Consider the following 27,176-nt stretch of genomic DNA (forward strand, 5'->3'; position numbering starts at 1 on the left):
AACAAAAGCCCGGAGATATGTTATATTAATTTATTTGGGACACACCAAAAAGGAAAGTCAACAACTGTTAACGTACAAAAGTACAGAATCCTGGGACAAGATTTACTGTCCTGATTAAAAAGGCACCATGGTCCCAAAGAAGAGCAATCAGAATACCAGAATACATGATTTAGAATTTTCCCCCCTGTTGCAGCAGAAACAGAGCCAGGCTTTGGCTCTATCCACAGTCAAACCCAGTTAAAAAAACCCAAATATGATTTTAATGTGATAAACTCTGCTCAGCCTGTACAGGATGTCGTGAAAAGAATCACAGCCTAGAAGTTGGTCAGATTTTTTGTCTTATTTTGAAACAGTGAAGGTGATTAATCACTAAATAGGTAACAAGGACAGCAGAATGCTGACACCTGCGGCTTGACTTTCTGTCAGACACATCAGTTCAACTGAGACCAGCAGGCTGAATGTGGGGCTTCTGAATGAAATGTAATTCCCTGTGGTAGACAGGAAGTCAAATTTGACAACCTTAAATTCCCTGAAAATCACAAAGCACTATACAGCTGTGTTCCATATCTGAGCCAACCCAAATGAATTTGCTTTTCACACAAGCATTTATACTTCAGCTATATCTGTAATAAAAAGGGGGCTTACAGCAGTTATTAAAAAACTTCTACTTTGGCGAGGTCCGAGCTTGGCTATATTCCCTGCTGAAACAGAGCTGCTGGTGTAGAGACCCAGTGAGAGGCTCAATCCAGCACCTCTGGGCTGGAAGGCAAATAGTTTAAACGTGACATAATTTGCACGGGGAGGTCAGTGAAGCATGTCGGAGAGAGGAGATGGAGGGAGGCTGTGAAGCCTCAGGCAGCAGAGGCTCAAGGATGCTGCTCCCAAACCTGTAAAACTACGAGTGGTGCAGAGCGTGCGGCGGGCACTAAATACTTTGGAGCGACTTACCATGAAGACCTTGTCAGAGACACAGAGTAAGGACCTCGGCAGTAAGGAGCATGGTCCCTGGGAAGGGACACGCAGCTCACAGCCAGACAGATCTGTGCCAGGTGGCTGAGGCTGGAGCCTGCCTGGGCAGCCCAGCCGGGGCCGCTGTGTCCCAGGGGACCAGCAGCTGCTCTGTGCTTCATTCCTCCTTTGGCACAGGACTTCAAAGCAGTCCGAGGACTGATTCATCAAAAGTAAATGAACTGTCAAAATTATTCGTACATGCATTTATTGTTAAAGGGAGCAAAAGCCAAAGTATGAAAGAGCACGAGTTAACGTCAGTAAATGATGTGCAGGACGGAGAGGAAAGAAACAGGGAAAAGCTGAGATACTGGAGTGGGGAAACCAACATTCACACTGGAAGGTAAATTTTAAAACCAGGCAAGTTTGCGCTCTTTCTACCACAGATCTTTTGTGGACAAATAGAGACTTGGGGGTTTTCCATTTTCAGTGTGGTCTGGCAAGGCTTGGGCATCTTACCAGAGAGATCTCCAGCACTGGGTTTTACTGGAAGTTCAAGTCTCTTACCTTTAAAAACCAGTAAAGCAACTCTTAACTAAAAAAGTCACAGATACGTCACTGCTCAGGATGTAGGTGGGCAAGAGGATCACGCTTTGTTCAAACCTCCGGGTGGAAAACTACCATCTCCCCCCCTGCTGGTCTACATACACCACCTCGGGGGTGGAAGAGCAAGCCCAGATCTGGGTGCCTGCTGCTGTGAACACCACAGCTACACCTGGGAAGGCTTATTCTTCCCTATGTCCTAAAAAGGCAGTATAACAGTTTATAAAATTACTCTCATCTTAAAACTAAATAATGCAATTTGCATTTTCTCCTATGTTAACCCCCTCCCCCAAAAGGTAAAACATTACCACTTCATTTAGAATTCACAACCCAGATCCTAGATTAGGGACTTCAAGATAAAACTCATCCAGTTACGGGAAGGTTTATCCTGATCAAGGAAACGTTGGTAAAATAGAATCTAGAATAAAACATTCAGAATCACCAATGCTTTAACAACCAAAGCACTCCACTGTCTTCTGCTCTCTGCCTGTTCCTCAAGCAGGAGAGCAGTCCCTTTCCAAAAGCACAGCGTGCCTCTCTGGGGCTGGTGACATACGCTGCAAACCCACTTCCTTCCTGGTAGAAACGCCAGCTCCCGCAGGAAGAGGCCAAGCATCTTTCACCCCCACTGCAGCCAGGGCTCTTCAGCACAGGGATTTTCTGTTAGCAACAAGTCCAAGTTATCACCCTGCAGTAAATCCGTGTTCTGATTCACGCTGTTAGGCCACCACTGGCTCAGAAATGATGAGACTTCCAAGCCCCACAGATGCAGACAGGACCTTGGAAGAAGAGGCTTATTTGCTATGTAACCTTGGATCATCCGCTGCATTTGAGCCTTGGCATCGCTGGCTGCTGACAGCTCATCCTTCCAAATCCATATGGTTTAGTCCTTGCTGTCACTGTCATCATCCCAGCCCTCTTCCCTGGAGGCAGCATGTTCCTGAGCTCTGGCTTGAGGATCTACAACAATCACTTCCAATGGATGGTGGGATTTCAAACTTGCCTAACGTGTGCATTGCCACCTTGTACTCCAGCAGCTCTGCCCGCTCTCTGCGGCGGGCGCTAGCAATTTTTCACCTTTTCCACAGTCTCGTAGAAGCCTGGCCTGACCCTGCGGATGCTCATCCGTATGTGCTCGCCCTCCAGGGGCAGGTCAGTGCCGGGAGCGGCTGCGGTGCAGCGCCGCTTCCGCCGGCCCCGCAGCGAGAAGGCCGGGGCGCCACCATTCTCCTCGTCTGCAGGGTACAGCTCGTCCACGCTTGTGCCCTCATCTGACTGCTCCTCACCCTTGTATTTCATTTCCTTTGCCTTGCTGGTCTCCTTCTCTTCCCTGGCGAGCTTCCTGAAGTGCTCCAGACACTGTATCTTCTGCCTTCTCTCCATCATCTTCAGCTCCTGCTTCTCTGTGAAATCTTCGTAGTACATTTTTCTCTCACTCCTCTGATCTTCCAGAAACTTCCACTCGATGCTGGTCATTTTTATCCCACTGTACTCCTCCAGTTTATCCCTCATCTGTGTGTCTGTACAAAACACATCGAAGAGCTTCTCCGAACTCTCGTTGAATCTGTCGGCTCGCTCGGAAAAAGCCTGGTTCTGTCTCTGCTTCCTGGTCTGGTACAATCGGGTGAACTCCTCGTACATTTTGAGGATGAGTTTCTTTATGTTCTGCGTGGCGATGGTGTGCAGGTTGCAGACCAGCCAGTGTTCCTGCAGGTGCTCTGCGAGCAGCTGGGCCGCGTCCTCCTTGGAGCGCTGGGCCTGGCCGGCCCTCTTGGGCTGCAGCAGGTACAGCATGTTCTGCACCACATCCTTCTTGGTGGGCAGCACCCCCTGCGCGAAGCCTGAAGACTCCACGTATTCCACAGTGCCCAGGGTCTTCCGTGCCCTCACCTCAGTGTCCAGTGATTCCATCACTGCTCGGTAGTTCTGTGGTTACGACATAATCTGAAAGACAGGAGGAAAAGAGAGGAATGTGTCAAACGAGGCAGTTTTTCCCCCGCAGCACACACAAGCCGATGTAAGCCGTGCTGAGGCCAATGGGGCGCGGGGCCTCGCGGCGCTCCGCCGCTGCTGGACGCCTGCGTTAGCCCAGCCCATTCCAGCCCCTATTCCGCGAGCCTATCGCTCCTCGGAGCGGCTCCCAGAGCCTAATACGGCGCGTCTGCGTGCGGCAATTCGGCTTTAGCTGAGTTTTGCACTTCGCCTTGTCAATTACAGCGAGGCAGGCGCGCCGGGCCCGCAGCGCGGGCGCAGCGCCGGCCCGGCCGTGCCCTGCCCGCGGCTCCGCCCGCCCGGCCCCGCGACGGCGCCCGAACGGCCCGCTGCCCGCCCCGGGCCCGGGCCGCGGCCCGCAGCGCCGCGACCCCCCGGGGCACGAAGCCACGAGGCACGGCCGCCTTAGGCGCAGCCCCGGGCAGCTCCCGCGTCGCGGCCCCGCACCGGGGGACCCCGCGCGCGGGGCCGCCTCCGCCGCGCGGCGCTGAGTCACGGCGCGGCGGGCCCCGGGGACCGCCCGCCCCAGCCCCGAGCGGAGGTCGTCGCTGCTCGCCCCGGCACCCCCAGCCCGGCGCTCACCGCCATCGCGCGGAGCGCGGCGCTGAGCCTGCGCGGGGCGCGGCGCGGGAACCGCACCGACGGTGCCGCCGCCATCTTGACGAGGGGAAGCGCCGCCGCTCCCTGGCCTTTCGTCCGTCCCGGAAGTACCGCCCACCCCCGCGCGCCGGAAGCGCACCGCTCGCGAGCCACGCCCACTCCGACTCGGGCCGCGCGCGAGCAGCGCGTGAGTGACACCCGGCGCGACGTGGGGGGGGGAGGGGGGACAGGGGCTCGTGCGCCGCCCGCCGGGGCAACGGGAGCTCCGCGCGCTCGCAGCGCCCCGGCAGTGGGCTGGCGGCAGCGGATTGGGCGGCGCGGCCGGGGAGCGGGGTTACTGCGGGGCAGCTGATTGGTCAGTGCCCTGAGGGGGCAGCGGCCAGTGAGCTGATTGGTGGGTGCCTTGGCTGCGGGGCGGGCAGGAGGGAGCTGATTGGTGGGGCCGTGACTGTGGGGCAGGCGGGAGGGAGCTGATTGGTGGGTGCCTTGGCTGTGGGGCAGGCAGGAGGGAGCTGATTGGTGGGTGCCTTGGCTGTGGGGCGGGCAGGAGGGAGCTGATTGGTGGGTGCCTTGGCTGTGGGGCAGGCAGGAGGGAGCTGATTGGTGGGGCCGTGACTGTGGGGCAGGCGGGAGGGAGCTGATTGGTGGGTGCCTTGGCTGTGGGGCAGGCAGGAGGGAGCTGATTGGTGGGGCCGTGACTGTGGGGCAGGCAGGAGGGAGCTGATTGGTGGGTGCCTTGGCTGTGGGGCAGGCAGGAGGGAGCTGATTGGTGGGGCCGTGACTGTGGGGCAGGCAGGAGGGAGCTGATTGGTGGGGCCGTGACTGTGGACAGGCAGGAGGGAGCTGATTGGTGGGGCCGTGACTGTGGGGCGGGCAGGAGGGAGCTGATTGGTGGGGCCGTGACTGTGGACAGGCGGGAGGGAGCTGATTGGTGGGTGCCTTGGCTGTGGGGCGGGCAGTAGGGAGCTGATTGGTGGGGCCGTGACTGTGGACAGGCAGGAGGGTGATGGGTTGCCGGGGTGCCCAAGGCAGGGCAGGTGCCTGGGCCGCCATGGGCAGCCACACGTCTGTAACCCCCGATGCCAGGTTGGTGACAGCAGCCAGACGGTGGCAGTGACAGTGACAGCGACAGCAGAGATGGGCGCGGGGACGCAGCCGGTGGAGGCGCAGTGTGATTCATTGGAGGGGTGAGGCCCTGCCCTGCCCCGTGCTCCCCCCTGTGCCCCCCAGCACCGCTTATCTGCCCCTGCCCCTACAGGAGGGTCTACCTGGACTACAACGCCACCACCCCCCTGGCTCCCGAGGTGGCCCAGGCCGTGTGGGATGCCATGTGCCAGGCCTGGGGCAACCCCAGCAGCTCCCACCCCGCAGGTAGGGACCAGGATGGACCATGTTGCCTCCTCGGGCTGGGCCCCGTGGTGACAAGAGCCCGCAGGAGCTGCTAGATCTGGTCCTGCAGGCAGCAAGGCGAAGGAGCTCATCAGCAGTGCACGGGAGAGCCTGGCGAAGATGCTAGGAGGCCGCCCCGAGGACATCGTCTTCACCTCGGGGGGCACAGAGGTGGGAGCAGGGGGGGACCCCCTTCCGGGAATCCCTGCCTGCCATCCCCTCTCCAGCGAGCAGCGATGAGGAGGATAGGGATGAAGGGCACTGTGCTCCTTCTGAGCCTCCATTTTCGCTCTCCTTCCCTCCTTCAGGCGAACAACATGGTGATCCACACTGCCCGCAGGCACTTCCACGACAGCCAGCGTGGGATGGGGGACAGCCGGGGCATACCGCACATCGTGACATCGAACGTAGAGCACGACTCTATCCGCCTGCCACTGGAGCAGCTGGGGAGGGAGGGCCTGGCAGGTGAGTGCCACAGGCACAGATGAGATTTGAATGGGGGACTTGTCTCTGCTGGTGTTTTTGGAGGAGGGCAAGATCCTGCATGCTCTGTTGTTCCACTTTCTCCCCCTGGAGAAGGGCACCATTTCTCCCTGTGGTTGCCCGTGCTGCCCCAGGCTGGATGTGTCACCTCCCCGCTCCCACCGCCCACACACTCCTGCCCTGCTCAGTGGGGCACATGCAGGCCTGAGCGCTCACAGCCTACCCAGCCAGCCTCAGGGATTGTCTTCTGGCCTGCAGAAGCCACCTTTGTGCCTGTGTCCCCACGGAGCGGGCAGGCAGAGGTGGACGACGTCCTGGCCGTCATCCAGCCAAACACCTGCCTGGTCTCCCTCATGTTGGCCAATAACGAGACCGGGGTCATCATGGTGAGTGTGTGCGGAGAGCGAGAGGGGGCAGAGATACCCTCGCAAAGAGGCGGTGACAGAGGGGAGCAGAAGGGATGCAGACCCTCATCCCTGCCACCAGCCCGTCGCAGAGCTGAGCCGGCGCATCTGTGGCCTCAACCGGCGCAGAGCAGCAGAGGGTCTGCCCAGGATCCTGGTGCACACAGATGCAGCACAGATGATTGGCAAGGGGTGCGTGGACGTGCAGGAGCTGGGCGTGGACTACCTGACCATCGTGGGACACAAGGTGTGGCCCTGCTCGTGTGGCCCAGCTGCTGATCGCCCTGTGTGACATCTCTGCTGGGGTGCCAGGGGGACTTTGGGTGCCCCACGCAGCTTGGTACCTCACAGTAGCCAAAGTTCTCCTGCTGGGTGGTGCTCTGCAGATAGACTTCACTCCTGTGGAACCTGTCTGGGCTGGGGGCCAGGAGACTGAGCATGGGGAGCAGCTCTGTAATGCCTTGTGCCTGTGTGATGGGCAGGGACCAGCACTGGAGGGCACTCGGATTTGGGCAGGAGGGCAGGAAGCACTGTCAGTGTCCCCAGGGTCACCGTGGCTGTCCCCACAGTTCCACGGCCCACGGATTGGAGCGCTGTACGTCCACAGCCCCGGCACTGCCAACCCGCTGCACCCCATGCTCTTCGGAGGGGGACAGGAGAGGAGTTTCCGGCCAGGGTAAGGGTGCAGGTGGTTACCTGGAGAGCTGGGCCCCTGGCTGGTGGCCAAGCCACATGGGCTGCCTTGTCTGAGCTGAGCTGGCAGCTGTGTCACCTGCCAGCCCTGGGGCGAGCAGCCCAGCACGGCAAGGAAATGGATCTGTGCATGGAAACTCCCTGGAGCTCAGGCTTTGCCAAGCGTGTAACTTCAGGGTGGAACTGCCTCCTCAACCACCTCAGAGAGGTGTCCAGGAGCCCCTGCCAGCCGTGAGGGGTCCCATGAGGAAATGTCTTTGTCTCAAGGTTGGGTTCCTGGTCTAGAGAAATAACTCACTGGTCCCTGTTCCCTTCCAGCACTGAGAACACCCCGATGATTGCCGGCCTTGGCCAGGTCAGTCGGAATGGTCAGGGGTGAGTGGTGCAGACCCAGCACAGAGACAGCCACTTGTGCTCTCTGGTCATCAGAAGGGACAAACTTGGGATATGTGGGAGGGAGGGTGAGCCGGGAAAGGTGGTGGGGCTTTCTGATGCCAGCCGAAGGAGGTGCTTTGGCATGCTTGCTGCGGGTTTGCAGCCCTGACAGTCACCCAGCTCACATGGCACAGGGCACTAAGAGGGGACACAGGGGACCTGGCACTGCAGAGGCTGTTCTAGGCTGGGTTCACATCCTGGGGTCCCTGGTGGAGCCTGTCTGTGTGTTCTCAGGCTGCAGAGTTAGTGAACAAGAACTGGGAGGCCTATGAGGCTCACATGCGGGATGTCCGGGATTACCTGGAGGCCACGCTGGAGGTGAGCACGTGTGGTCCCTTCCCGCAGGCTCAGGCTGCAGGGAGTGGGGCCTGAAGCAGGGTGGATATGTCCCTCTGGCCCTGCCCACCCCCTCATAAGGACAGAGCTGCTTGGAAACCCCAGAGAGGTTCCCAGCCCTCTAATTTCTCCAGGCCTCCTTTGGGAAGCAGAGGATTTGCTTCAACAGTCACTTTAAGGGCTCCAAGCGACTCTGCAACACCTGTAATTTCTCCATCCTGGGCTCAGGCCTTCAAGGTAGCTCTTATCCTGCTGCTGTCCCGTGATTGTTACACAGAGCCAAGCACCTGCCCCTCACAGCACCTGTGGCTGAGACTGACGGGCACTTGGCATGGCTCAGGCAGGGAGGTGAAGCAGGAGCAGCCCCTGGAGAGAGCCTTGGCAGTGTGAGAGCTGTGCTTGTGTTGCTTGTGCTGCAGGACGAAGGGTGCTGGCTCACTGCAAGGTGCTCCTCGCCAGCGTCGGGGCTGCCTGCCACTCTGAGAAGGGGGATCGGTGAGCAGACAGCTTTTCCAGCCCCTGGGTTCTTCCCAGAGGACAGCAGGTTGGGAGGGATGGAAACAGGACTGGGAAAGGGACAGTGGGTGGCTTGGGCAGTGTCACCTGGAATAAAGAAGGTACAGAGCTTTCCAGAGGGGCTGAATAGCTATGAAAGGGATTTTTGCAGGAGACACAGCTGGAATGCTTGATTGCTGCTTGGAAGGAGTCTGTCCTTCCCAGCTTTGGTTATCCAGCTAAGCTTGGAAGTACTTTTGAACCCCTGGCACTAGCAGAAGAGAGCCTGCCTTGTTTCTGTGTGTGCCTGGCTCACCTGCTCCAGCCCCTCTTGGGTCTCCAGATGGCTCCTTTAGGGGATATGGGGACTCGTGGGTGCTTTTGGCCTGGTCTAAAGCAAATGCCCTGTGGATGTAGCAGAGCTGCCAACCCACAGGGACGTGGAACAGGCTCTTCTTAGAAGAGCCAGATCCCCCAGAAGGCAACGAGCCTAGTGGGATTGGGTGTCCCTGGAAAGCAAACAGGGGGCTGTGCGGGGGATAGGTGTCCTGGAGTGTATCTGCAGATGTGATTGCTCCTGTGGCTTGGTGAGGCTCCCTGCTGACGTGTGGGGCTTCCTCGGCCTTCGAGTCCAACCTCCTCCTCCTGGCTGTGTTCCAGGCCCTCCCCAGTGCTGCTGAGCTGCGGGATTCCCCCAGAGGTGGCGCAGAACGCGCTGCGGCTGAGCGTGGGGCGTGGCACCACACGGGCAGATGTGGACAGGGCTGTGCAGGACCTCATGCAGGCTGTGGAGGAGCTGGAGCGGGACCAGGCCCCATAGAGCCCTGAACTGATCCACCGACACCACTCAGGTTCTTGGGGTGGGCCCCTGCGTGCGAGCTGCCTGTGCCAGCCTGGGCTCAGGGGTGGCAGGGGGAGGTTCTGAGGAGAGGGCTCGGCTGCTTTGGGGCTGGGGCAGCTCCTCCAGGGCTTGCCCAGGACTCAGCCCTGCTGCACAGTGGAGGCTCTTGCAGAGTCCTGTTGTCCAGTGCCCCTGGCTTGCCAGATGTACCTAGCTGGGTGCCTGCACAGGTATGTGTTGGCACAGCTGAGCCTCAGAACTCGAGTCCCTGAGAGGGACAGGCGTGGAAGCCATGGAAGGAGGAACCTCATGACCTAGGAAGAAAGACCATCTGCCCCAGAGTGAAACGAGGAGTTGATAGAAGCACAGCCGGATTCTGGGCTGGGAACTGCTCTGCCCTAAGCTGTCAAAGGGATTTCTGGCTGGGCAGAGCTTTCCTTACCGGCTTTGCTTTACCTGCTCCCCTTTTCTTCTGTCCTTCCTACAGGGGGCAGAGCTCCTGTTGCCAGCTCCACCTGCTCCTCAAGGAAACAGTTGTCGGGGCAGCTGTGACTGTGCCAGCACCTGAGGGACCCCTGTGTGGCCCAGGGGGTCTCTGTCATCACCAGCACTGGAGGACACAAGTGTCACATGGATCAGGAGTGTTGCCATCTGGGCTGGCTGATGTCAGGGAGCTTGATCTCCCTAAGTATTCATAGGAATAAAAGTATTTTCTGCTTCTTTTCACAAGTAAAATGTATTTTCTGTGGGGGAAGCTGGACTGGTTGGAGCCATCTGAGTGATGCCTTTTCTCTCAGAAAATGCTCATGTCACAGAACAGAGGCATGGGCAGCTGGAGTGGGAGGTGCCTGCAGGGCCTGATTGGCACAGAGCCCATGGACACGGGTGCTGGCCTTTCTCTTTACAGCCACACATTAAAATGACCAGGAATAATATTTGGCCTCATAAAACCCTGGGGCTCTTGGCAAATCTGATGTCTTCCTGGAGTTTTAGGACCTAAGCACCCTGAGTGACAGTCACTGATGCTGCCAGGCTGGTCAGTATTACCGTAATGCTCACACCTCCATCTCAAATGTATTCTTTTATATCTCCATTTTTTCCACTCCCTTGGATAATACTCAAAACCTCCTTTAGAAAAAATTATTCCATAGAAGGAATTTTGGCCTGTTGCAGGGCTTGATCTTTGATCTGTCATGGACCTCACAGTTCATGGGGACTTGTCACAGCTGTGACACACCTGGAGATTCAGCTTTTGGGGCTCATTTTCTCACACAGGACGTGTGGGCTCCCTGTGTTGTTTCAGCCAGAAATTTAGCCACAAAGCACAAAAAGCTTTACTGACTTCTTTATACGCACAGGAAATGCAAGTTTTAGCCACAGAAACTTAGTATTGCTCCATTTAGAATATGACAGCCGAAGCTTAAGAAGCATTACAGAGGAAATGACAATTTGGTTTGACCGTTTTAATGATTTTGCTGCTCATCTTCCTACTACCACAGCACAAATGAATGAGAGTCACTTTTGAGTCCCTCTGTATTGCTTTATCCAGAGAAGGTCAAGAAGAGCTTGGCCCGCATTTCAGTGGGCCAGCCTGTGCTGGCTGTGCTACTCTTTTGGGTATGACAAAATGGTTGTGTGCAGCAGAACAAATCCACCTGGCACAGGAGCCTGGAAATACCGACATTGCTACATCAGCTGAGAAGGGAAATGGTAGAGAGAGGGCCTGGCCACTAGGCTTGGACACAGGAATTGAAAGAATTCACTTCCACATGGTCACAGCCAGAATCAGACATTGAAAACCAACATTCATTTACTGGACAAATCCACAAACGCCTGATAATCTTGCCTTAATTCCTTTAAGGAAAGCTTATAACATGCAAGGAAAAAAACACTCACCAAAATAAGCACTGCCCCAACCAGATCACAAGTGCCTGGGAAGCTGTGCAGCACAAGGAGCTGCAGGACCATGGCAATGACGATCTCCAGGTGCTGCACAGTGCTCACCAGAGCGGGGTGGAACTTGCCCAGGGCATGGTAGACCCCCAGGAAGGCTGCAGTAGAGCACAGGCAGATGGCAAGGAGATAGCTCCAGGTTTCCCCATCCAGTGGGACGATTGGCTCTTGGAGCAGGAACATGGTGGACGCTCCCCACACTGTTCCTGTCCAGCTGAAAGTGAACAGCGCTGTCCACATGCTGATGTTGTCTTTGATGGACCTGTAGATTATCATGGAGAGGGCAGTGGTCAGACCAGCCATGACGGTCATGGTATAACCAAAAGCTTCCTTCCAGGTGCTCAGCAACGAGTTTTCCTCCTTAACAATGTTGGGGATCATGACCAGACAAACACCGAACACACTGCCAATGACAGTGAGTATGTCTATATAAGCCATTCCTTCATCTAGGAGTAAAAAAGCCAGAATGGCACTGAACACCGTGGTGGTGGCCCTCCACATGATGGTCCCATTGCTGGGGGGCACTATGGAGAAGGAGGTGTAGGCACAGGTGATGGAGATGACATTGCAGACCCCATAGAGGAGCAGCCGGAGCCTGTAGCCCTTGGGGCCGAAGGGAGGCTCGTGGTGATAGCACACAGCAATGAGGGACAGCACCTGCAGGACCGAGCGGATGAAAATCAGCTCCAGAGATGGCACTTTGGAACGGTCGGAAATTAATCTCGTGATCAGAGCCACACATCCGTGAGCCACGGCAGACCCAAAAAGGACTGCCCACGTTTTCCTGGACTGCCGAACATTTCCTTCAGGAAAGTGCTGGGATTGTCCAACCTCATCAGGTTTTGGCAGTTGTGCTGGCTTGGTGTCTATCGTACCAAAAAAAGTATTTTCTCTCTTTTTCCCATCATTCAGTAGTCTTCTCTTAGGATTATCCTCCATAAATACTCCAGTATCTTCATTAAGATCCTCACATCCCTCTTCTCCTGGCTGGGGATAATGAGAGGTGTATTTCACTGTTACTGTGTTGGGATGAATTTTCACTCGCTTTTTGACTGGGTATTTTTGGGAAGATGTATCCATTTCCTTAGAGAAATGCCCTGATCTTAAGAAAAAAAAATGGAGATACACGGTTGTTTAATGAATAGTAAGAAATTCATGGATGTAAGTGCTTTTAGTGTTTACAAGCTATTTTTATCAACCAAATACAAGTACTAGTAGCCTGTTATTGGTTTTGCTTTAATTTTCCACTGAGTTACTGCTAAATACCTTTGATGGCTGGGCCATTTGGATCTCCTTAAAAGTCAACCATAGCACTTCACTTTAGTCACTAATTTTTGAGAATAACATATTTTGTCATTATGCATGATACACATAATGAATTGTAGTATATTCTAATAAGGAAGTTCTCTTGCTAAGCTTTTTACCCTGTGGTTATGCATTGTTGTTAATGGCTTGCCAGTGTTACAAGATTACAGGAGAAATTTGTGTGGAGGAGATGACAGAGTAACACAGGGAAATAGGGAGCACCCCCGGGCAAGTCAGCAGTTTGCATATGGGTAACAACACATCTTTGAACACAACCGTGACAGTGTTAAACCCTTCTGTCTCCTGTGAAGGGCCATTTCCCACTACACAAACAGTGCCTGCGATTCCTGCGGGGTGGGGCAGCCGTTTAATAAAGGCAGGGGTACGTCATTGAAATTACTGTTTTCACACCATCTGTGCAGAGCCTGCCACGTGAAGACGAACCAGGAGTCATGAAACCTTCCCTGCCTTTTGTTCACCCCAGTAAATAAAACCTGTGCAGACCTTACCTGTGACAGACACATCCGATCCCAAGGCAGAGGGGGAAAACACTTCTTCATCTACATCTTCCGTGGGCTGTCTAGACGGAAACAACAGTTGCTCTCGGTACCAGCAGTGAAGGTTACAACCACCTTGGCACAGAAAGTAAAACCCAAGGGAGGCTCAAACCCCGAACCACTTTAGATGGAGAGAAAGCAATCAGTGGCATCTTGTCAAAACCGCTCCTCGGCCGTCTCCCGGAATTACTGAGGGAGCTAATCCAAAGAACAAGTGGTGGCTTGTGAGCATAAGGTTCCTACAGCTCGACAAGAAGCCAATCCACCCTCCTGTGCCTGCTGTGCAGCGCAGAGGGAGCCCAGGAGGACCCATCCTCCCTGGCCGGAGTTTCCCCGGCTCCGGAGCCGAGCTCTGACAGCAGCAGCAGCAGCAGCAGCAGCAGCAGCAGCAGCTTGGCCTCTGCGCTGGCACCGCAGGAGGGGCACAGACACTCCTTGTCCCCAGGGAGGACAGCAGCGTTCCTGCGGGTCCTGGTGGTGCAAGACCACAGCTGCTGGACAATGCGCTGAACGGCAGGACGGCAGACTGCCAAGGAGAGCACAGGTCTAAAGGCAATGGTAAAGTGCGGGCAATAGTTCCTCACAGAAACACTGAAAATACCGCGGCCGGGTTCAGCCTTGGCATTTTCTGTGCTTGCAATCTCTGAGAGCCAAGCACAGCCCGCGGGTCTGGCAAATTAATTTACATGAGAATGGGACAGAGCCTTTTCCCTCACAGGCTGAGTGTTCATTAACCCCCTGCTACACCCCAACTGAGCTGCAGCCGACTCCCTGCTCTCGTAGGGGTGAACGGGGGCAGGGACACGGGCGGGCACCAGTCCCAGCTCTGGAGGAAGCAGCAGCACCAGTTTGGAGCCGCACAAGTACCAGGGGCTGAGGACCCTCTCGAGCCCCCCCGTCTCTCAGGAGGCCTTGCCCAGCACTGCTGTTCACGTTTTACTGCTGCAGACCCAGGGCCAGAGCCCACCCAGCACCCCCTGCATGGTGAAGAGCATTCCGGGGTGTTCATGGGCAGCTCCCTGGGCAAGGAACTTGGGAACGAGCAAATGAACGCCAGGGAGAGTAAACAGAGCAGGGTATCAGCTGTGCTAGCGGGCACTTCAAACAACACATTAACATCTACCAACACCTGCAAGAAATCTGCCCCAGGCTCACCTGCTACCTTCACCTTCCTTCAGTTAAACTGTTCATTTCCGAATCTTAACATGCAAATGCAAACCGCACCGAGGGAGCCCAGGAAGGCATTTTCATTGTGTTACAATCCACAGTTTTGCCTTGCAGCCTTAAAAAAATTAAGACTTTATTGCTTTAAGGCACAACATACTGGATCGTGAATAAAGTAAGTGGGAGGAAAAAAGGACAAAAGTGGACAACAGGAATTATTATTGGATTGACAGTAGACCACTGGGTAAACTCATTCATTTCCTTAAGAAACAGCTGACTAAACGCTGCAACTGTTCCTGAAAACAAAACCACGACAGGTCATTTGTTACCATGAGCATACAACGGTAACTTTCTTGGTTCCAGGCTTTAGATTACATTTTCTTTCAACAAATAGTTGCAAATTCAACATTACAGTTACAAATGTGGCACTGGACCTGTGCAATGTATTCAGGGATCTCTCTGGAGGAAAACAATAGCTGGGGAGCGTGTAGCTCAAAATGGCTGTTCTGCACAGAGCTGCTCAGCTGGGAACCAGAACACTTGGGAGTCTGCGAAGTGGAAGGGCAAACACGTGCGAAAGGCCGGAGACAGGAAGTAATAAAGAACAAAAAAATAAATAACAGCAATGCTTAGCCCAAAATTTCATTTCCCAACTAAACACGGAGTGTATGACAAATGTGATGCCAACCCTCCCACAGTACATTTGTTTGTAGTCTTTGGTGACCTCGCTTTTCTTAACCAGTGAGATTTTCTATGGAGACTGAGATGAGGGCATATCCCAGATCCATTATGTGTGCCCCTGACACAAATTTAAAATAGAAATCAGCACAGCCTATACAGACAACTTGCTACTTCTCTTTCTGCCTATGCCTTTTGTGGAAATGACATGAACTTTTTATTTTTCCTTCATATCTGGAAACTTAACGTGGTTTATTTGCATTTTATATTAAAAACACAAGTTGATTTTTAATCAAGTTTAATACAAGGCTGATGATTAAGCACTATGCAAAATTCTCAAGTTATATAACAAACATTCCCAATTCAGCCTGGGACACCCATTTAAATTACCAGCTTTGACTGCAAAGTGTGAACCCTGTTTCCCCGGGGGAACAAATAACCACTGTAAATGAAATAAATGGCATAGATCACTGATAGAATACAAAACATGATTTCTTTTAAAAGAAAAAAAATCTGAATACTCCCCTCCTTCCTTCCCTCAACCACTGCAAGTACTGGTTAGCCAGGTAGAAATAGGTGATTAGCTGCCCCTTGACTGCTGGGGGTGGGAGCCTGAACTCTCCTCCTGTTCCTGAAGGAATGAGGGCTTTGAGGTCTGGTGATTCTAACCACCAATCTTGAATAAACTCACAAAAAAAAAATACTCTCATCTTCTGCCAGATTGGTTAAAATCAGTCAGGCTACTGAAGTGTTATTATGAAAGACTCACAGATGTGGCAATTCCAGCCACGGATGCGGAGTTGGGAAGAACTCAGCTGCCCCTGCGCTCTGAAAGACGGGCTCCAAAGGAATGCTCCTCTGCGTCGTCTGTGGAAAATCCCCCAGTCCTGACCAGATCAGGCTGAAGCTACCAGAGGGCTGGGAGCAGTCTCTACAGGATAACTACAGACTGACAATTCTCCCTGAACATCACACAAAGGAAAGACCCACCCACCCCTGGAAACCCACGGAACTGACTGAACTCGTGCCACCTGCACTAAAGCACATGTGTGCACTGACTTCTCAGCATAAGGGGTTTTCTTTTGATTCTTTTTCAGGTGCAGGAAAATCTCCTATAGTCCTGTTTCAGCACCATTAAACCACCTGGAGATTCTTAGGTGTTTCATACTTCAGGCAATTGCACATACCAAGAGATCTACGCTTATGTGGTGTACAGGTACCTTTATCTTTTTAGCCAGATTGACATAAATCAATTTGACTAAAAATACATTCCAAGAAACGCAAGTCTTTATTAAAATTTAATGATTAGCAAAAGGTATTTAAGAAAATGAAGATGCAATTACATGAAAAGAGTTTTTAGCACTTAAGCAAAAGAGCAAGCATTATACACAAACCAGCAAACCAGTATCCCGCGTCTTCAAATGAATTTTGAAGACACATCCAGCAGCACTGCCTGAAGGAAGAGCCAGTACAACCTTCACTGAATACAAATACAAACCCTACGCTAAAGTCCCACGAGTTGTCCGTACATTTCTGATAATATTCTGCTACCCAAAAAACGACCTCTATTTGTGCTAGCTCACTGAAGCAACCTCATTTGATGGGATATACCTTTAATTCTCCTTGCTTTTTCTACTCTCTTGCTGGATACGGGCTACATTTGCAGCCGTTTCCATGAAAAAATACTATTTTCTAATTTCTCCATTCACGCCTGTTGCCTGCTGCAGCTCCCACCTCTGCAGCACCAACACTCGCATTAAGTGATTTTGGGAGAAGAGCCACTTTGCCTGCAAACTTGCCATTCCAAAAACCCTTATCGGAACGAACCCCTTCAGACAGCAATTCCAGGCACAGGGGAAAGAACGGAGAATACATTAACACTGAAATATAGTCCCCTACAGCACAGGAAACCAGGAAAACAACTCAGTTAAACGTAAGAAAGGTTTTAAGAGGTACATTACAATGGGGAGAAGCACGAGACAGCACCTTCGGTCCGTGACAGCAGATGACAGGTCGAGATTAGAGATACCTCACTCACTGCTTTGGATCCTCTCCCAACAATCTGCAACCCCTGGCAGCCAGCGGTGCGTGCGGGGTGCGCAGCAGGGGACAGGCGCTCGCAAAGCGACCGAGCTCGGGAGCGCTGCGAGCAGGGCGGCACCAATCGCGACGGCAGCTGTCCCCGATAAGAGGGCACCCGTCAGAGGACGCGGGGCGTCTCCATGGGAACCCCGGCAGCGGCTGCAGGAAAGCCCCTCCGGGCAGGAGCGGGCGAAGGGCGGTGGCTGCCCGGGCTCGGTCCTCGCCGTGCCGCGCCCTCCGCGACCGCCCCCGCCATGGCGGAGAGCGCCGGCCCCGCTCGGCCGCAGACACATCACTGCCACCGCCCTGGCGCCGCGGGGCGCACCCGCCGAGGCACCGCCGCGGGCTGGCGACGCGCTCCGGCCAGGCTGGGCCCCCGCCCCTGTTCTGTCGCGACAGTCACGACCCCCTTCCTCCGCTCGTTTCCCTGTCCCCGCCGCTTCACTGGGCCCGAATCTGTGCCCCGCCCCCGCTCTGTCGTGACAGACGGCCCCGCCGCCGGTGCCTGTGTCCCCGCCAGCTCTGTCGCGACAGTCGCTCCCCTCCCCCCCGGGCGGTGTGTGTGTGTGTGTGTGTGTGTGTGGGGGCAGGCGGCGCACGCGCGGCCGTTTCCGCGCGAAAGACGTTTTCCCGCGTGCCGCGCGCGCCGGGGCGGGGCCGCTTCCCCTCGCTCCCGCCCCTTCCTCTCCGCGCGGCGCGGCGGCGCGGGCGGCAGGGGGCGCTGCGCGCCCGGCGCGCGGGGCGGCTGCGCCGTGGCGGGTCGGAAATGCCGCCAGGTGGCGGTTTAGGATCGCGGCCCCGCTGAGCCCCGCGCGGGCCCCGCCAGCGCCGCCGCCCCGGCCCCGGCCCGCGCCCGCCGGACCCCGCGCGCCGCCGCCGCTCCCGCAGCGCTCCCGGGGCGCTCCCGGGGCGCCGCCGCGGCGCGGCCCGAGGTGAGCGCGGCGCGCGGGGAGGGAGCGCGCGGGAGGCGCCGATCCAAGATGGAGGCGCGAGGGGCGGGGGCAGCGGGGCCGGGGCCGCTCGCTCGCTCGGTCTCCGCGGCGGCCGGGCCGGGAGCGGGCGCTGCCCGTGCGAGGAGAGAGGAGAAGGGGAGGGGAGGGAAGAGGAGGCGGCGCGGGGCGGGGCGGCTCCTGCCGGAGCAACGGGTCCCCCGGGCGCGGCGCTCTTCGCCGCCATCTCATTGTCCCCGCCGGGGCTTTGCCGGGGGCGCGGGGCCGAGCCGGGCCGGCCTCCCCCGCCGCCGGGCCTGCGCCCCGCTCGGGGTGGTGGCGGCCGCGGCGGGCCTGTGGGGGCGACGGGGGATGCTCGGGCGGAGCGGGGGTGGCGCTTCCTTCCGCCGCGCGGGGCTCGGTGGCGGCGGCCCCCGGCCGGCCCCGGGCGGCGGCGGAGGAGGGAAAGTTCCGGGAGCCGGTGGGCGGCCCGGCCCGCCTTTGGCCCGGCCCGGCCCGCCGCCGGGACCCAGCCCACGGGAGCGCCCGGGCCGCCCGAGCGCCTGGCCGGAGTCCAGGGGGGCCAGGCCGGGGTGCAGCCCCGGGGCCGGGGACCCCCGCCCGCCGCTCCTGTTGCTCATCCCCGAGTTTCCAGTGCGGTGGCACCGGGGCGAGCGGTCGCCCCTCGGCTGGCCCGGGGGACAGAACCGTGTCACGCAGTCTTGGGGCTGCCCCGTGCTTTAAATGGGAAAAGCAGCGCGCCCTGCCCCGGGGATGGCGGGACCGGAGCCGGGATCCAGGGATCCGCGGCTCCGGGAGCAGCCAAGTGCAGGCGGTGCTCTGTGGCCGGTGCTGGGAGTGGGGGAGAGGCACAATTCCAGGTTGGGGTTCTGCACTGTTGAGCTCAGACATAGCAAAGGTTGTGCTTGGAGTAGTGGAAGGTTTCGGTGGTGGGTGCTGGTCACTTGGTGCCTGGCCCATCCTGGGAAGTGGTGGACAGCTGCTCTCTGCTTTTCCCTGTGCTCCTGGGATGGAACAGGCAGTGTGAGCAGTGGCTGGGAGGAAGCGTGACTTGGGAGAAAGAAAATAGTTGTAGTATCCATGGAGAAACTTAAAGGGACATGACTGCCAATACCGATGTCAAAAAACTTAGTTTCTGGGAAGACAGTGTGAGTTTAATTAAACTGAATTGAGCTGCTTTGTAAGTATTGATTATTTCAGTTCCATTTCACACAATTTTGTAGAGTTAGTCTAGTGATAGCATCTATTGTTGAGGTTGCTGAGGAATGAAAAACCTTCTCCAGATCACACCACCAATGCAACTGTTATTAAACTGTGTCCTGTGTTTGGTGGGATAGATGACATTAATGTCTGGGTTCAGTAACTTTTCCGTGTTATTACACTAGTGAAAAAGGAGAGGTATGAGAGAAGAATCAATGCAAATTCTTTGGATCCAAAGCAGTTTGGTCTTGCCTACTGCTATAGCAAGGTTATTTGATGAGTGGTTTTACAGTGTAACCCATCCACCCCTGAAGAAATCACTGGGCCACAAGGCAGTGTGCTGGTTGTCTGTCAAAAGGTGTTCTGACCATTTGAAGAAGTTCTTCCTATTGCAGAATTAGAAGCCAGTTTATTCTTTCTTTGTGTTTTTTTTTCTTTCTGACTCAACTGTGATGACTTTTTGTTGGAAAGCTTGAGAAAATACACGTAGGGGTGCAGAGGGCTTTGAAGTGACACGCTAACCCGTGATGCAGCAGGATTTCTGTGTGAGCGGGTGCGGGGGGGCTGACTTCAGGATTGTGATTAATCTGAGAGGATGTAATTTTTACTGGCTGCTCAATAGAGAGTGTGCAGTTGAAATTCTATGTTGCTTCTGCTGATGGACACATGGATTTACATCAGTGAGAGTGGGTAATGGGCACGAAGCTTTTCTGAAGCTGGGCGAGCAATTCATGCCACTCCTGGAGGTTCAGAGCACTTCATCCATCTAGAGCTCCTGTGTCCAGAGGACTGCAGTCCACAGCCTCTGGTGCTTCCTAATATCTTACACAGTGCTGGAGTTGACTGGCTCACTGAGGGACAGCATTTCTGGCCAAATATCCCTTCCAGTATGCTGTAGTCCAAAGTTGTGAGGGCAGCTGAAACCCTGCTACTGGAGCTGTGTGCCTGGGGTCTCTGAGCTTGCCACCTCCTGTCCTTGTCCACAGCCTGCCCTTCATCCTGTACGTGACGACCGCAGTGCACCTTTTGAGAGTTGAGAAGGTTCGTGAACAATATTATAGCTCATATTTGGATGCGTTGACAAAATTTATTCCTTGGGGTAGTCAGAAACTCGACAAGTGAATATTTTTCATTTGAAAGAACAAAATGTACCTCGAGTTTGTGGTGGTGACTGTGGAATCTCTTGTTTCTTTCCCTTGATTGTAAAGACATGCCCTGGTACAAGTTGGCTAAATACTGGTAATTTAAATAACATTTTAGTGGGTAAGTGAGCCCATAGAAGTGTAAAGATTCAGTGAGAGAAGTGCTGAATTATGATGACTTTCTAAGAAGAATCCTTTTAGTGGGATGAGAACATGCCTTTATGGTAATATTGTGGTTTGTTTTCTGGTAACATGCACAAAAGCCTCTCACACCCTGCTGAGAATTCCGGAGTGCCAGATCTGTAATTACCACAAGACATACTGAAAGAGGCAAACTCTGCTGAATTTGTACAGGAATGTTAAAGCCAGAATTCAGATGCAGCACAGCTGAATGGGTGATCGGCCTCTCTGGGATCTCCCCGTGCTGCACCTTGGAGTTTTGGGATGAGGCTCTGGCTTCTGGTGCTTGGAGTCAAACTCAGAAGGTGATGCTGAATCTGGTGCCAAAATAAGGAAGTGCCTTATCTCAATCTGCTCTATTGACTTCAGGACTTAAAATGCCGGCCCATGTCTGCAAGATCCTTCCTGCTTTCTTGAAGGTTTTGGGGGTTTTCTTGTAGTCACTCTCATTTATCAGTGGAGCTCTGAAACTCCAGCTGCAGATTGTCATCTCTCACTTGCACTGTGTCTTCTCATTTGGCAGACACAGTGCCAAATGTGCCACTCATTTGTCACTCATTTGTCTTCTCCTTTGGTTAAAAACAGAAAAGACTAGAGTTGGTTTTTGTTCTTGGAGAAGAAAGGGAAGTCCTACAAAGTTTGAGTTCATGAGCAGATAATCGTTTTGTTGTTTCTACCCATGGCATCCAGGGATATGCAGTATTTTGTTTTTCCATGCTGATGTCATTTTGTTGGTTTGGGTGTTCAATATGTGATCAGAACACAGAAACCTGTTTCTTTGTTCCCTTAGAAAATAATGTGGTTTAGAGAGTGTTACTATGACCTCTTGCAACTTTTCAGTCTGAATGCACTTTCAAAAATAAGTGTTGTTTTGTGAAGGTGCACTCTGCTTTTTTTTTTTTAAGGCAGATCTCACCTTCAGCTTGCTGTAAGAGCTGAAGGGAAGGAACTGCAGAGGGAATCTTGTCCTTAGCTGTGATTTTGTAGCTATGTGCTAATTTAATTTCTGACATGTCCTGTTGGAAGTCTGACTGTAGGCAATGGTTGCAGCACTTGGCAGCTCATGTGTCACTGTCAGAGAATACCCAGGAACTCAGGTGCTCTCCCTGTGGTTTGAAGGATCCGTGCTCCTGGCTTTGCCACATTTCCTCGTTTGCATCCCTGCAGGCATTTTATAGTTTGGAAAATGCTTTTTAATAATAACAGTGTTCTTGAGATAGCAGGATGCCTCCAACAAGAGATCCATCAGGGCCCAAAGTGTCACCTGTGTCCTGTTCTGAACTGTAGGCCTGACATGTACTTGGTAAATTTGGTAACTCTGCCTTAATTTTGGAATATCTGGGGAGAAAATGCCTATTTATAAATGCAGGTAATTCCATACGAAGTACAAGTAGTGCAGATGCAAGGTTTTTCATGCCTTAGGCCCCTGACTTTGGTGAGTGCTGCTCTCTGTGCCACAGCTGGGAGCCCTGGCTGGCCAAAGCTACCAGCACCCAGCCCCTGACCTGCTGCTCATCCTGCCCAGAGGGGATTTGGGTCTTAAAAGACACAAAAAGGCTGCACGTGGTGTGGTGGGACAGGCTCTCAGCCACAGTTTTCAGCATTATTAGACATGAGAGTGGGAGTGTGTTGTGAGCTCCAGTCACACAGTTATTAATCGTTTATTTCAGAATTAGGAGCAGGAGGTGGAATTCTTAAGTCTGTCCTCCTTCAGCTGAAGGGCAGGTTGTTTCAGGTGGTTCCCAAAAGTAATGTTTTACAAGAAAGCAGTGTGAGGGAACATCCAGCCAACTGTGTTCCTTGCTGTGCAAGGTTTCAGCAGCAGATATGTTATTTATTCTATAAATAAATCTAGTGAGTTTATATTCTGTAACTCTACAAATAGCAGGCTTGTATTATATTGGCAGGTTAGTTGAATGAAAACAGTGTTGACAGATTGTTCAGCTCATAGGAAAAAGGTATTTCTTTGTAGAGTTACTTAGGGATTTTCCTGTGTGTCAGAAATGTTTCTAAATGTCAACTATTTTTCTACAATAAAATAATAAAAATCGAAACAATTACTCTTGAATACATTTTTACGTACCAGCATACCATGTGAAGGTGTTTTTTGAACCCAGAATCAAATAACAAGCTGAGTATCTGTTTGCTCTCCCCCACATGAGGGTTTCTCTCTCTCCTTTTAGGGTTAGAATCCCCAGGGACCTGGAAGATACCAACATGTTTGTGCTTATAAGTGGAAAATGAAACTTCACTTGCCAACGGGTAATGAATTCCACCTTAAGTGCATGCTCAGTGTGCCAGTTTTGCATTGTTAATTTCTAGATCTGTTCATTAAGACCACATGAGCCGGTTGCTGCCAGTGGATTTGCACAAGATGGTTGAGCTGCTTTGCCAGGCTGCCTCAGCTGAGAGGAATCTGTGTCTCCACAGCTGTACAGCTCTCCCTTCCCTTTGTGCTGCTGCTGCCTTGACCTTCCCTGGAGCTGAATTCCCTACCTGGCAAACCGCTCTGCTTGGGAGGGAGGTTTTGCTGCTCAGTGAGTGGGTCGAGTCAGGCTGTCAGAGTCAGGAGTTGACAGAGGTGATGCAAGGTCAGTGGCAGAAATACTTCTGAGGAAAAATGCTCCTGGAGATGGGGATCCCTCAGATGAGAGGTTCAGGTTGGCTCAGCTGTGTGTCCCTGTGCTGGCTGTGGATGTTCAGCATGGAGCCCGTCGCTCTGTGCGCACTTGGGATTCTGTGGGTAGCTCTCATCCTCACTGACTGCCCCCTGCCAGCTCCGCTGTCTGCAGCCTGTGTTTGTTCTTCCCTTCCTCGGGGCTGGTCCTGCCCTGCCAGAGTAGCCTGCTGCCATCAGCACGTAGTTGGCATTCCGTTCTAGATGGAAGAGTGTGCCAGTGTGGCCTCCAGCTCACGCTCTCGGTGGCATGGGGTTGTTTGGGTTGGAAGGGACCTTACAGATCATCTCGGGGACACCTTGTGCTCCAAACCCTATGTTCCTTCTGTGGTGGCAGAGATGACCACTTGGTTTGCTCTTTGTCTCCTGTCTCTTCACCAGGTAACCTGTCTGTGCAAGGTCTGTTGTTGCCATGGCAGCCTAATTTCTTTAAAGGGCCTTTTCTGAAGAATCTTGTTAAATGTCTCTTGGAAATTAAAGCAGGCTTTGTCGAGTACAGTCCACTGGTGTAAGGGAGGGCCTTGTGAGAAATCCTGTAGATTTGTGGAACTTGACTTTCTTATACAAAAGGAAGGTTGATTTCCCTGTCTGAATGCTGCAGTTTATTTAGTTGCCTGCAGATCTATTTTCTAGAATGGTTTCTACTAAATTAGGCTCACTAGACTGTAACATCAGAGTGTTAGGTGAGAGAGTAAACACAACTATAAATTATGTTCAAGAGTAAGCAGTGCTTCAAGCAGTAGCATTTTATTTTGAAGGCTGTTTTTTCCTGGTTCACACATGTGGCTTCTTTGGCATCTGCTAGTTTTGTTTTTTCCACATCCTTACTTTAAAAGGACATTGCTTTAATAGGACATTGCTTTAATAGGACCTCTCTCTTCCAAGAAATGAATATTTTTAACAATGGAGAGGTACTTACATATTTTGGGATCTCTGTTTTCCTGAGTTCAGTGGAAATTGGTCCATGCACTGATAATTATTGATAGTGGAGATGGAGAAAAGGACAGAGAGAAGGAATATACACGGAGTACTCTCCTGTAGGCCTGTTCCTGTTGGCTGCTGGGCTTAAACAAACCCAAACAAATGGTTGCAGTGGTACCGTAAAACAAATAATGTAGCACAGGGAGTGCGAGTCAGCACTGCACAGATCATCCTTGCACAGAGAGCTAAGATTGGAGGGGCTGCCTGCCTTTGGCTGCTTCCAAACTGTGCTCAGCCATCTGTAACCTTGGTGCCCTGCTGTACAAAGTGCTCTGGGAATGGCAGTGAGAGTGCAGAAGGAGAGCTCCAGTGGGAAGGAGGGAACCACTTCTGCAGACTTGGCCACACTTTTGGGTACTCTGCCCTTTGAGTCTCAGATCCTGGCTTGTTTATTCTTCACCTCTTTTCAGTTCTACAATCCCAGCGTTTCCCTTAAGCTCTTTGATGCTTTTTCTATTTCAGCACTAGCTGATTGTTCTGCTTCTATTTACATAAATCAAATAAAATTCACCTATAATGTGTCCTTTCCCATCCCTCTGAGAAGGGTCACTGTAGCTGATTGAAGAAATGGCATCATTTCTGTGGGTTTGTGTATCTCTTCTACTTCCCTACTCAGAGGAATTATTTTTTAAAAATACCTTTTGTTTCTGTAAGTTCCATTTTGCAACAGTTTTCTCTGACAAAGCAGTAAGATGGAACTGAAATTTAATTCCGGATTCAAAATGTTCTATGGAAGTTTTGAATACTAATTATTGTGCTGTTGTAAAAGATACCGGACATGCTCAGAACCTGGAGAGGTGTGTTTTGATATTGAACTGTTACACTTATTTTTCTTCTCAGAAGGAACCAGAGAACCTGCTTGTTTTTGCTTTGCAAGAGAGAGTTTTTACACACTCAAGTTGATGTTGGTGGAACTATAAAGCACCAGCATCGAGGACAGAAAGCACTGGTGTGGGGGTTTATGTAAATCCTATTGCCTCACCGGATAATGAAGTGGGAATTTCTTGTCTTGGAGGTAAATGTTTGTGAATGCCACAGCCTTTAGAGCTGGGAGGACAAGCCTTTTCCATTGGTATGCCTTACTTTTCTGATTTCTCATTGCTGGTTGTTGGTTCAGAGCTGTTGGTGTCCTGGTGGAAAGTTGAGAAGGAAAGACAAGGGCTAAGAGATAAGGCTGAGGGATAAGAATCAAGGGAAGCAAAGTGTCACATTTGAGGGGTGGAGGGAGGAATTGCCTCTTGTAGCTGCCATTATTTCCTGGACATTTTGTTTCTCCAAGGTAAACATATTGCTACAAAACTGCTAAGATTTGAATGTGTATCCTTTTCTAAACTTTCAGAATATTTTCTTGGTGATCTCTGCCATAGAGAGTTGCCAGGCCTTTTGCAAGAGTGTGTCATTCATCAGCATCATCCATAGCATTTGTGCAGGACTTGGAGCCCCTGTGCAATGGCAGGAGGTACCCACGAGCATTTTCTGCAGTAAATTCTGAGCTATTGGCAGGGTATGTCACTGACAGAGTTTTATTGTGAAATACACAGCCGAGAATAACCTTTCACATCTTCCTCGCCCATAAATTTTTGGCAGTCAGCTCCTTTATTGTCTGTCCTTCAAACAACTTCCTTGACCTAAAGCCATGCTTTGATAACACCCACATCCAGGACGGAGCTATTGTGTCTGCCTCTGTCCTGAGGGCCACGTGTTGCTCCTCTTTGTAACTCGTGCTTGCATTCATGTCGATGTCAAAAGATAATGACTTTGTGTGGCAGTGGTCACAAAAAGCATTCAGCATGTGGGACAGTCAGCTCTGATTTGTAGTTGCCCAGTTCTGATCCCTTCACCCAGAGGCCCGGTACATGACGAGCAGCAGCACTGTGCAGTTGTTTATGCTGCTGGAACCCTGAGCCGGCGTGCAGGTTCACTGGTACTGGCAGAAGTGAGCCTGACACAGGGAAGAGTTGTGGGACCGAGCTGTGGTGGAACAATTGTAGAATTCGAGAGCGTGGGAATGTACAAAACCAGTGACTTGCAGCTCTTCAGAAGAAATAAATTCATGGTGAGCTCTCTGCGCCTAGTGAGGTGTCAGGGGTGAGAGGAACAGCTGTTCTGGCACTGATGGGGCAGCTGGTAGAGAAAGTGCTGTTGTGCAGCGGGACCGCAGATCTGCAGCTCCTCAAGTGGCTTGTTTTATGTATATATATAAGAAAGAGATGGCCTTTTCAATCTCTGGACAAGCTGGTGTTGGTGGCATGCCAGGCTCTTTGAGGGAAGACCCAAGAGCAGCAGGAGTGTCTTGAGGCTCTGTAGGAACTGTCCTGCCCTTCCTGTGGCTCCTGCGCCTGACATTGCAGTCAGAGCTCCCTGAAATGGGCCTGGGCTGGGAAGATAAAAAGCTGTGGGGAAGGAAAGGAGGAACGTGCTCTTAGAAGGCTAGAAATGATCTGAATATCATCTTACATTCACCACACTTGCCTATTGATAGCCTACAAAGAACAAAAATTTAATACACAGGGCAGCCTCATTTGTATGATTTTTCCTTAGCTCTAAGCTCAGGCAGTTTGGGACTCGGTTGCTGGGGATTTTTTTTTAATCCCCAAGGGGAATGTTGGTTTTTCCATTGTTATGGATGGCTCAGAGGAGCACGCCTGTGGTTGAGATGGGTTTTGTTAGGCAGTTACTCCCATCTTATTTCAAATAACACATGCCTTTGATAAATCAGCTGTCTGGACTGGAAATTCCTGTGTTAAGTTTTTAGCTGCAGATTGGTCATTATTGTGGTGTTCTAACAAAACTTATTCAAATTGATTTTTGAATATAAGATTAAGGTGTTTTTTTTGGTTTTTGTTTGGTTTTGTGTTTTTGTTTTTTTGTAGGTTGTTTGTTTGGTTTGGTTTGGCTTTTTAGGTGTGGTAAATATACCTTTTTCTAAGGATTTCAGTGGGCAATTCCTGCTGAATTTTCATGCTTTAGGGTAAAGGCCAGTGGCTTTAATGAAATCGTTGTTTCTCAGTTAAAAAAAAAAATCCACATTGCTTGATCATGTTAAAATTGTCTGAAAAATAGTGAGCAATAGCTTGGTTTGACTCGG

The 27,176-nt window shown here is 52.5% G+C and overlaps 4 protein-coding genes across 9 annotated transcripts in view; 2 read left to right on the top strand and 2 right to left on the bottom strand.

The window, feature by feature from the left end:
* Window positions 1-16: 16 nt before the first annotated feature.
* On the bottom strand, window positions 17-4,266 carry LOC137480125 (uncharacterized). Its single transcript, XM_068201086.1, has 2 exons — window positions 4,126-4,266; window positions 17-3,495 (listed from the first exon to the last, which is right to left on the bottom strand). Exon 2 carries the CDS (start codon window positions 3,460-3,462, stop codon window positions 2,614-2,616), a length of 849 nt encoding a protein of 282 aa, XP_068057187.1. The 5' UTR covers window positions 3,463-3,495; window positions 4,126-4,266; the 3' UTR covers window positions 17-2,613.
* SCLY (selenocysteine lyase) lies at window positions 4,200-9,954 on the top strand. 5 transcript variants are annotated; one of them, XM_068201081.1, is made up of 14 exons: window positions 4,200-4,330; window positions 5,230-5,330; window positions 5,402-5,514; window positions 5,603-5,703; window positions 5,841-5,997; window positions 6,274-6,401; window positions 6,502-6,666; window positions 6,989-7,095; window positions 7,431-7,467; window positions 7,782-7,865; window positions 8,018-8,120; window positions 8,303-8,378; window positions 9,039-9,229; window positions 9,707-9,954. In XM_068201081.1, exons 2-13 carry the CDS (start codon window positions 5,281-5,283, stop codon window positions 9,196-9,198), a joined length of 1,281 nt encoding a protein of 426 aa, XP_068057182.1. In that variant the 5' UTR covers window positions 4,200-4,330; window positions 5,230-5,280; the 3' UTR covers window positions 9,199-9,229; window positions 9,707-9,954. The 5 variants fall into 5 exon arrangements, with proteins under 5 accessions (XP_068057182.1, XP_068057184.1, XP_068057181.1 ...); XM_068201083.1 differs by having other exon boundaries at window positions 9,039-9,238; window positions 9,707-9,845; XM_068201080.1 differs by lacking the exons at window positions 4,200-4,330; window positions 9,039-9,229 and adding an exon at window positions 4,478-4,498.
* Window positions 9,955-10,548: 594 nt separating this feature from the next.
* On the bottom strand, window positions 10,549-13,325 carry SLC35G2 (solute carrier family 35 member G2). The gene is made up of 2 exons (XM_068201085.1): window positions 12,987-13,325; window positions 10,549-12,274 (listed from the first exon to the last, which is right to left on the bottom strand). The coding sequence occupies exon 2, from the start codon at window positions 12,250-12,252 to the stop codon at window positions 11,026-11,028; it is 1,227 nt and encodes a 408-aa protein (XP_068057186.1). The 5' UTR covers window positions 12,253-12,274; window positions 12,987-13,325; the 3' UTR covers window positions 10,549-11,025.
* A 4,393-nt stretch (window positions 13,326-17,718) lies between these two features.
* Window positions 17,719-27,176, top strand: part of STAG1 (STAG1 cohesin complex component) — a 168,889-nt gene continuing 159,431 nt past the window's right edge. Inside the window, exon 1 of one of the 2 annotated variants that reach the window (XM_068201087.1) lies at window positions 17,719-17,890. The gene's annotated coding sequence lies outside the window, so the exon portion shown is untranslated. The remainder of the gene's footprint in view (window positions 17,891-27,176) is intronic. The other variant, XM_068201089.1, reaches the window with a different exon arrangement.

Source organism: Anomalospiza imberbis, chromosome 10 (genome assembly GCF_031753505.1).
Source record: "Anomalospiza imberbis isolate Cuckoo-Finch-1a 21T00152 chromosome 10, ASM3175350v1, whole genome shotgun sequence".
Lineage (NCBI taxonomy): Eukaryota > Metazoa > Chordata > Aves > Passeriformes > Viduidae > Anomalospiza > Anomalospiza imberbis.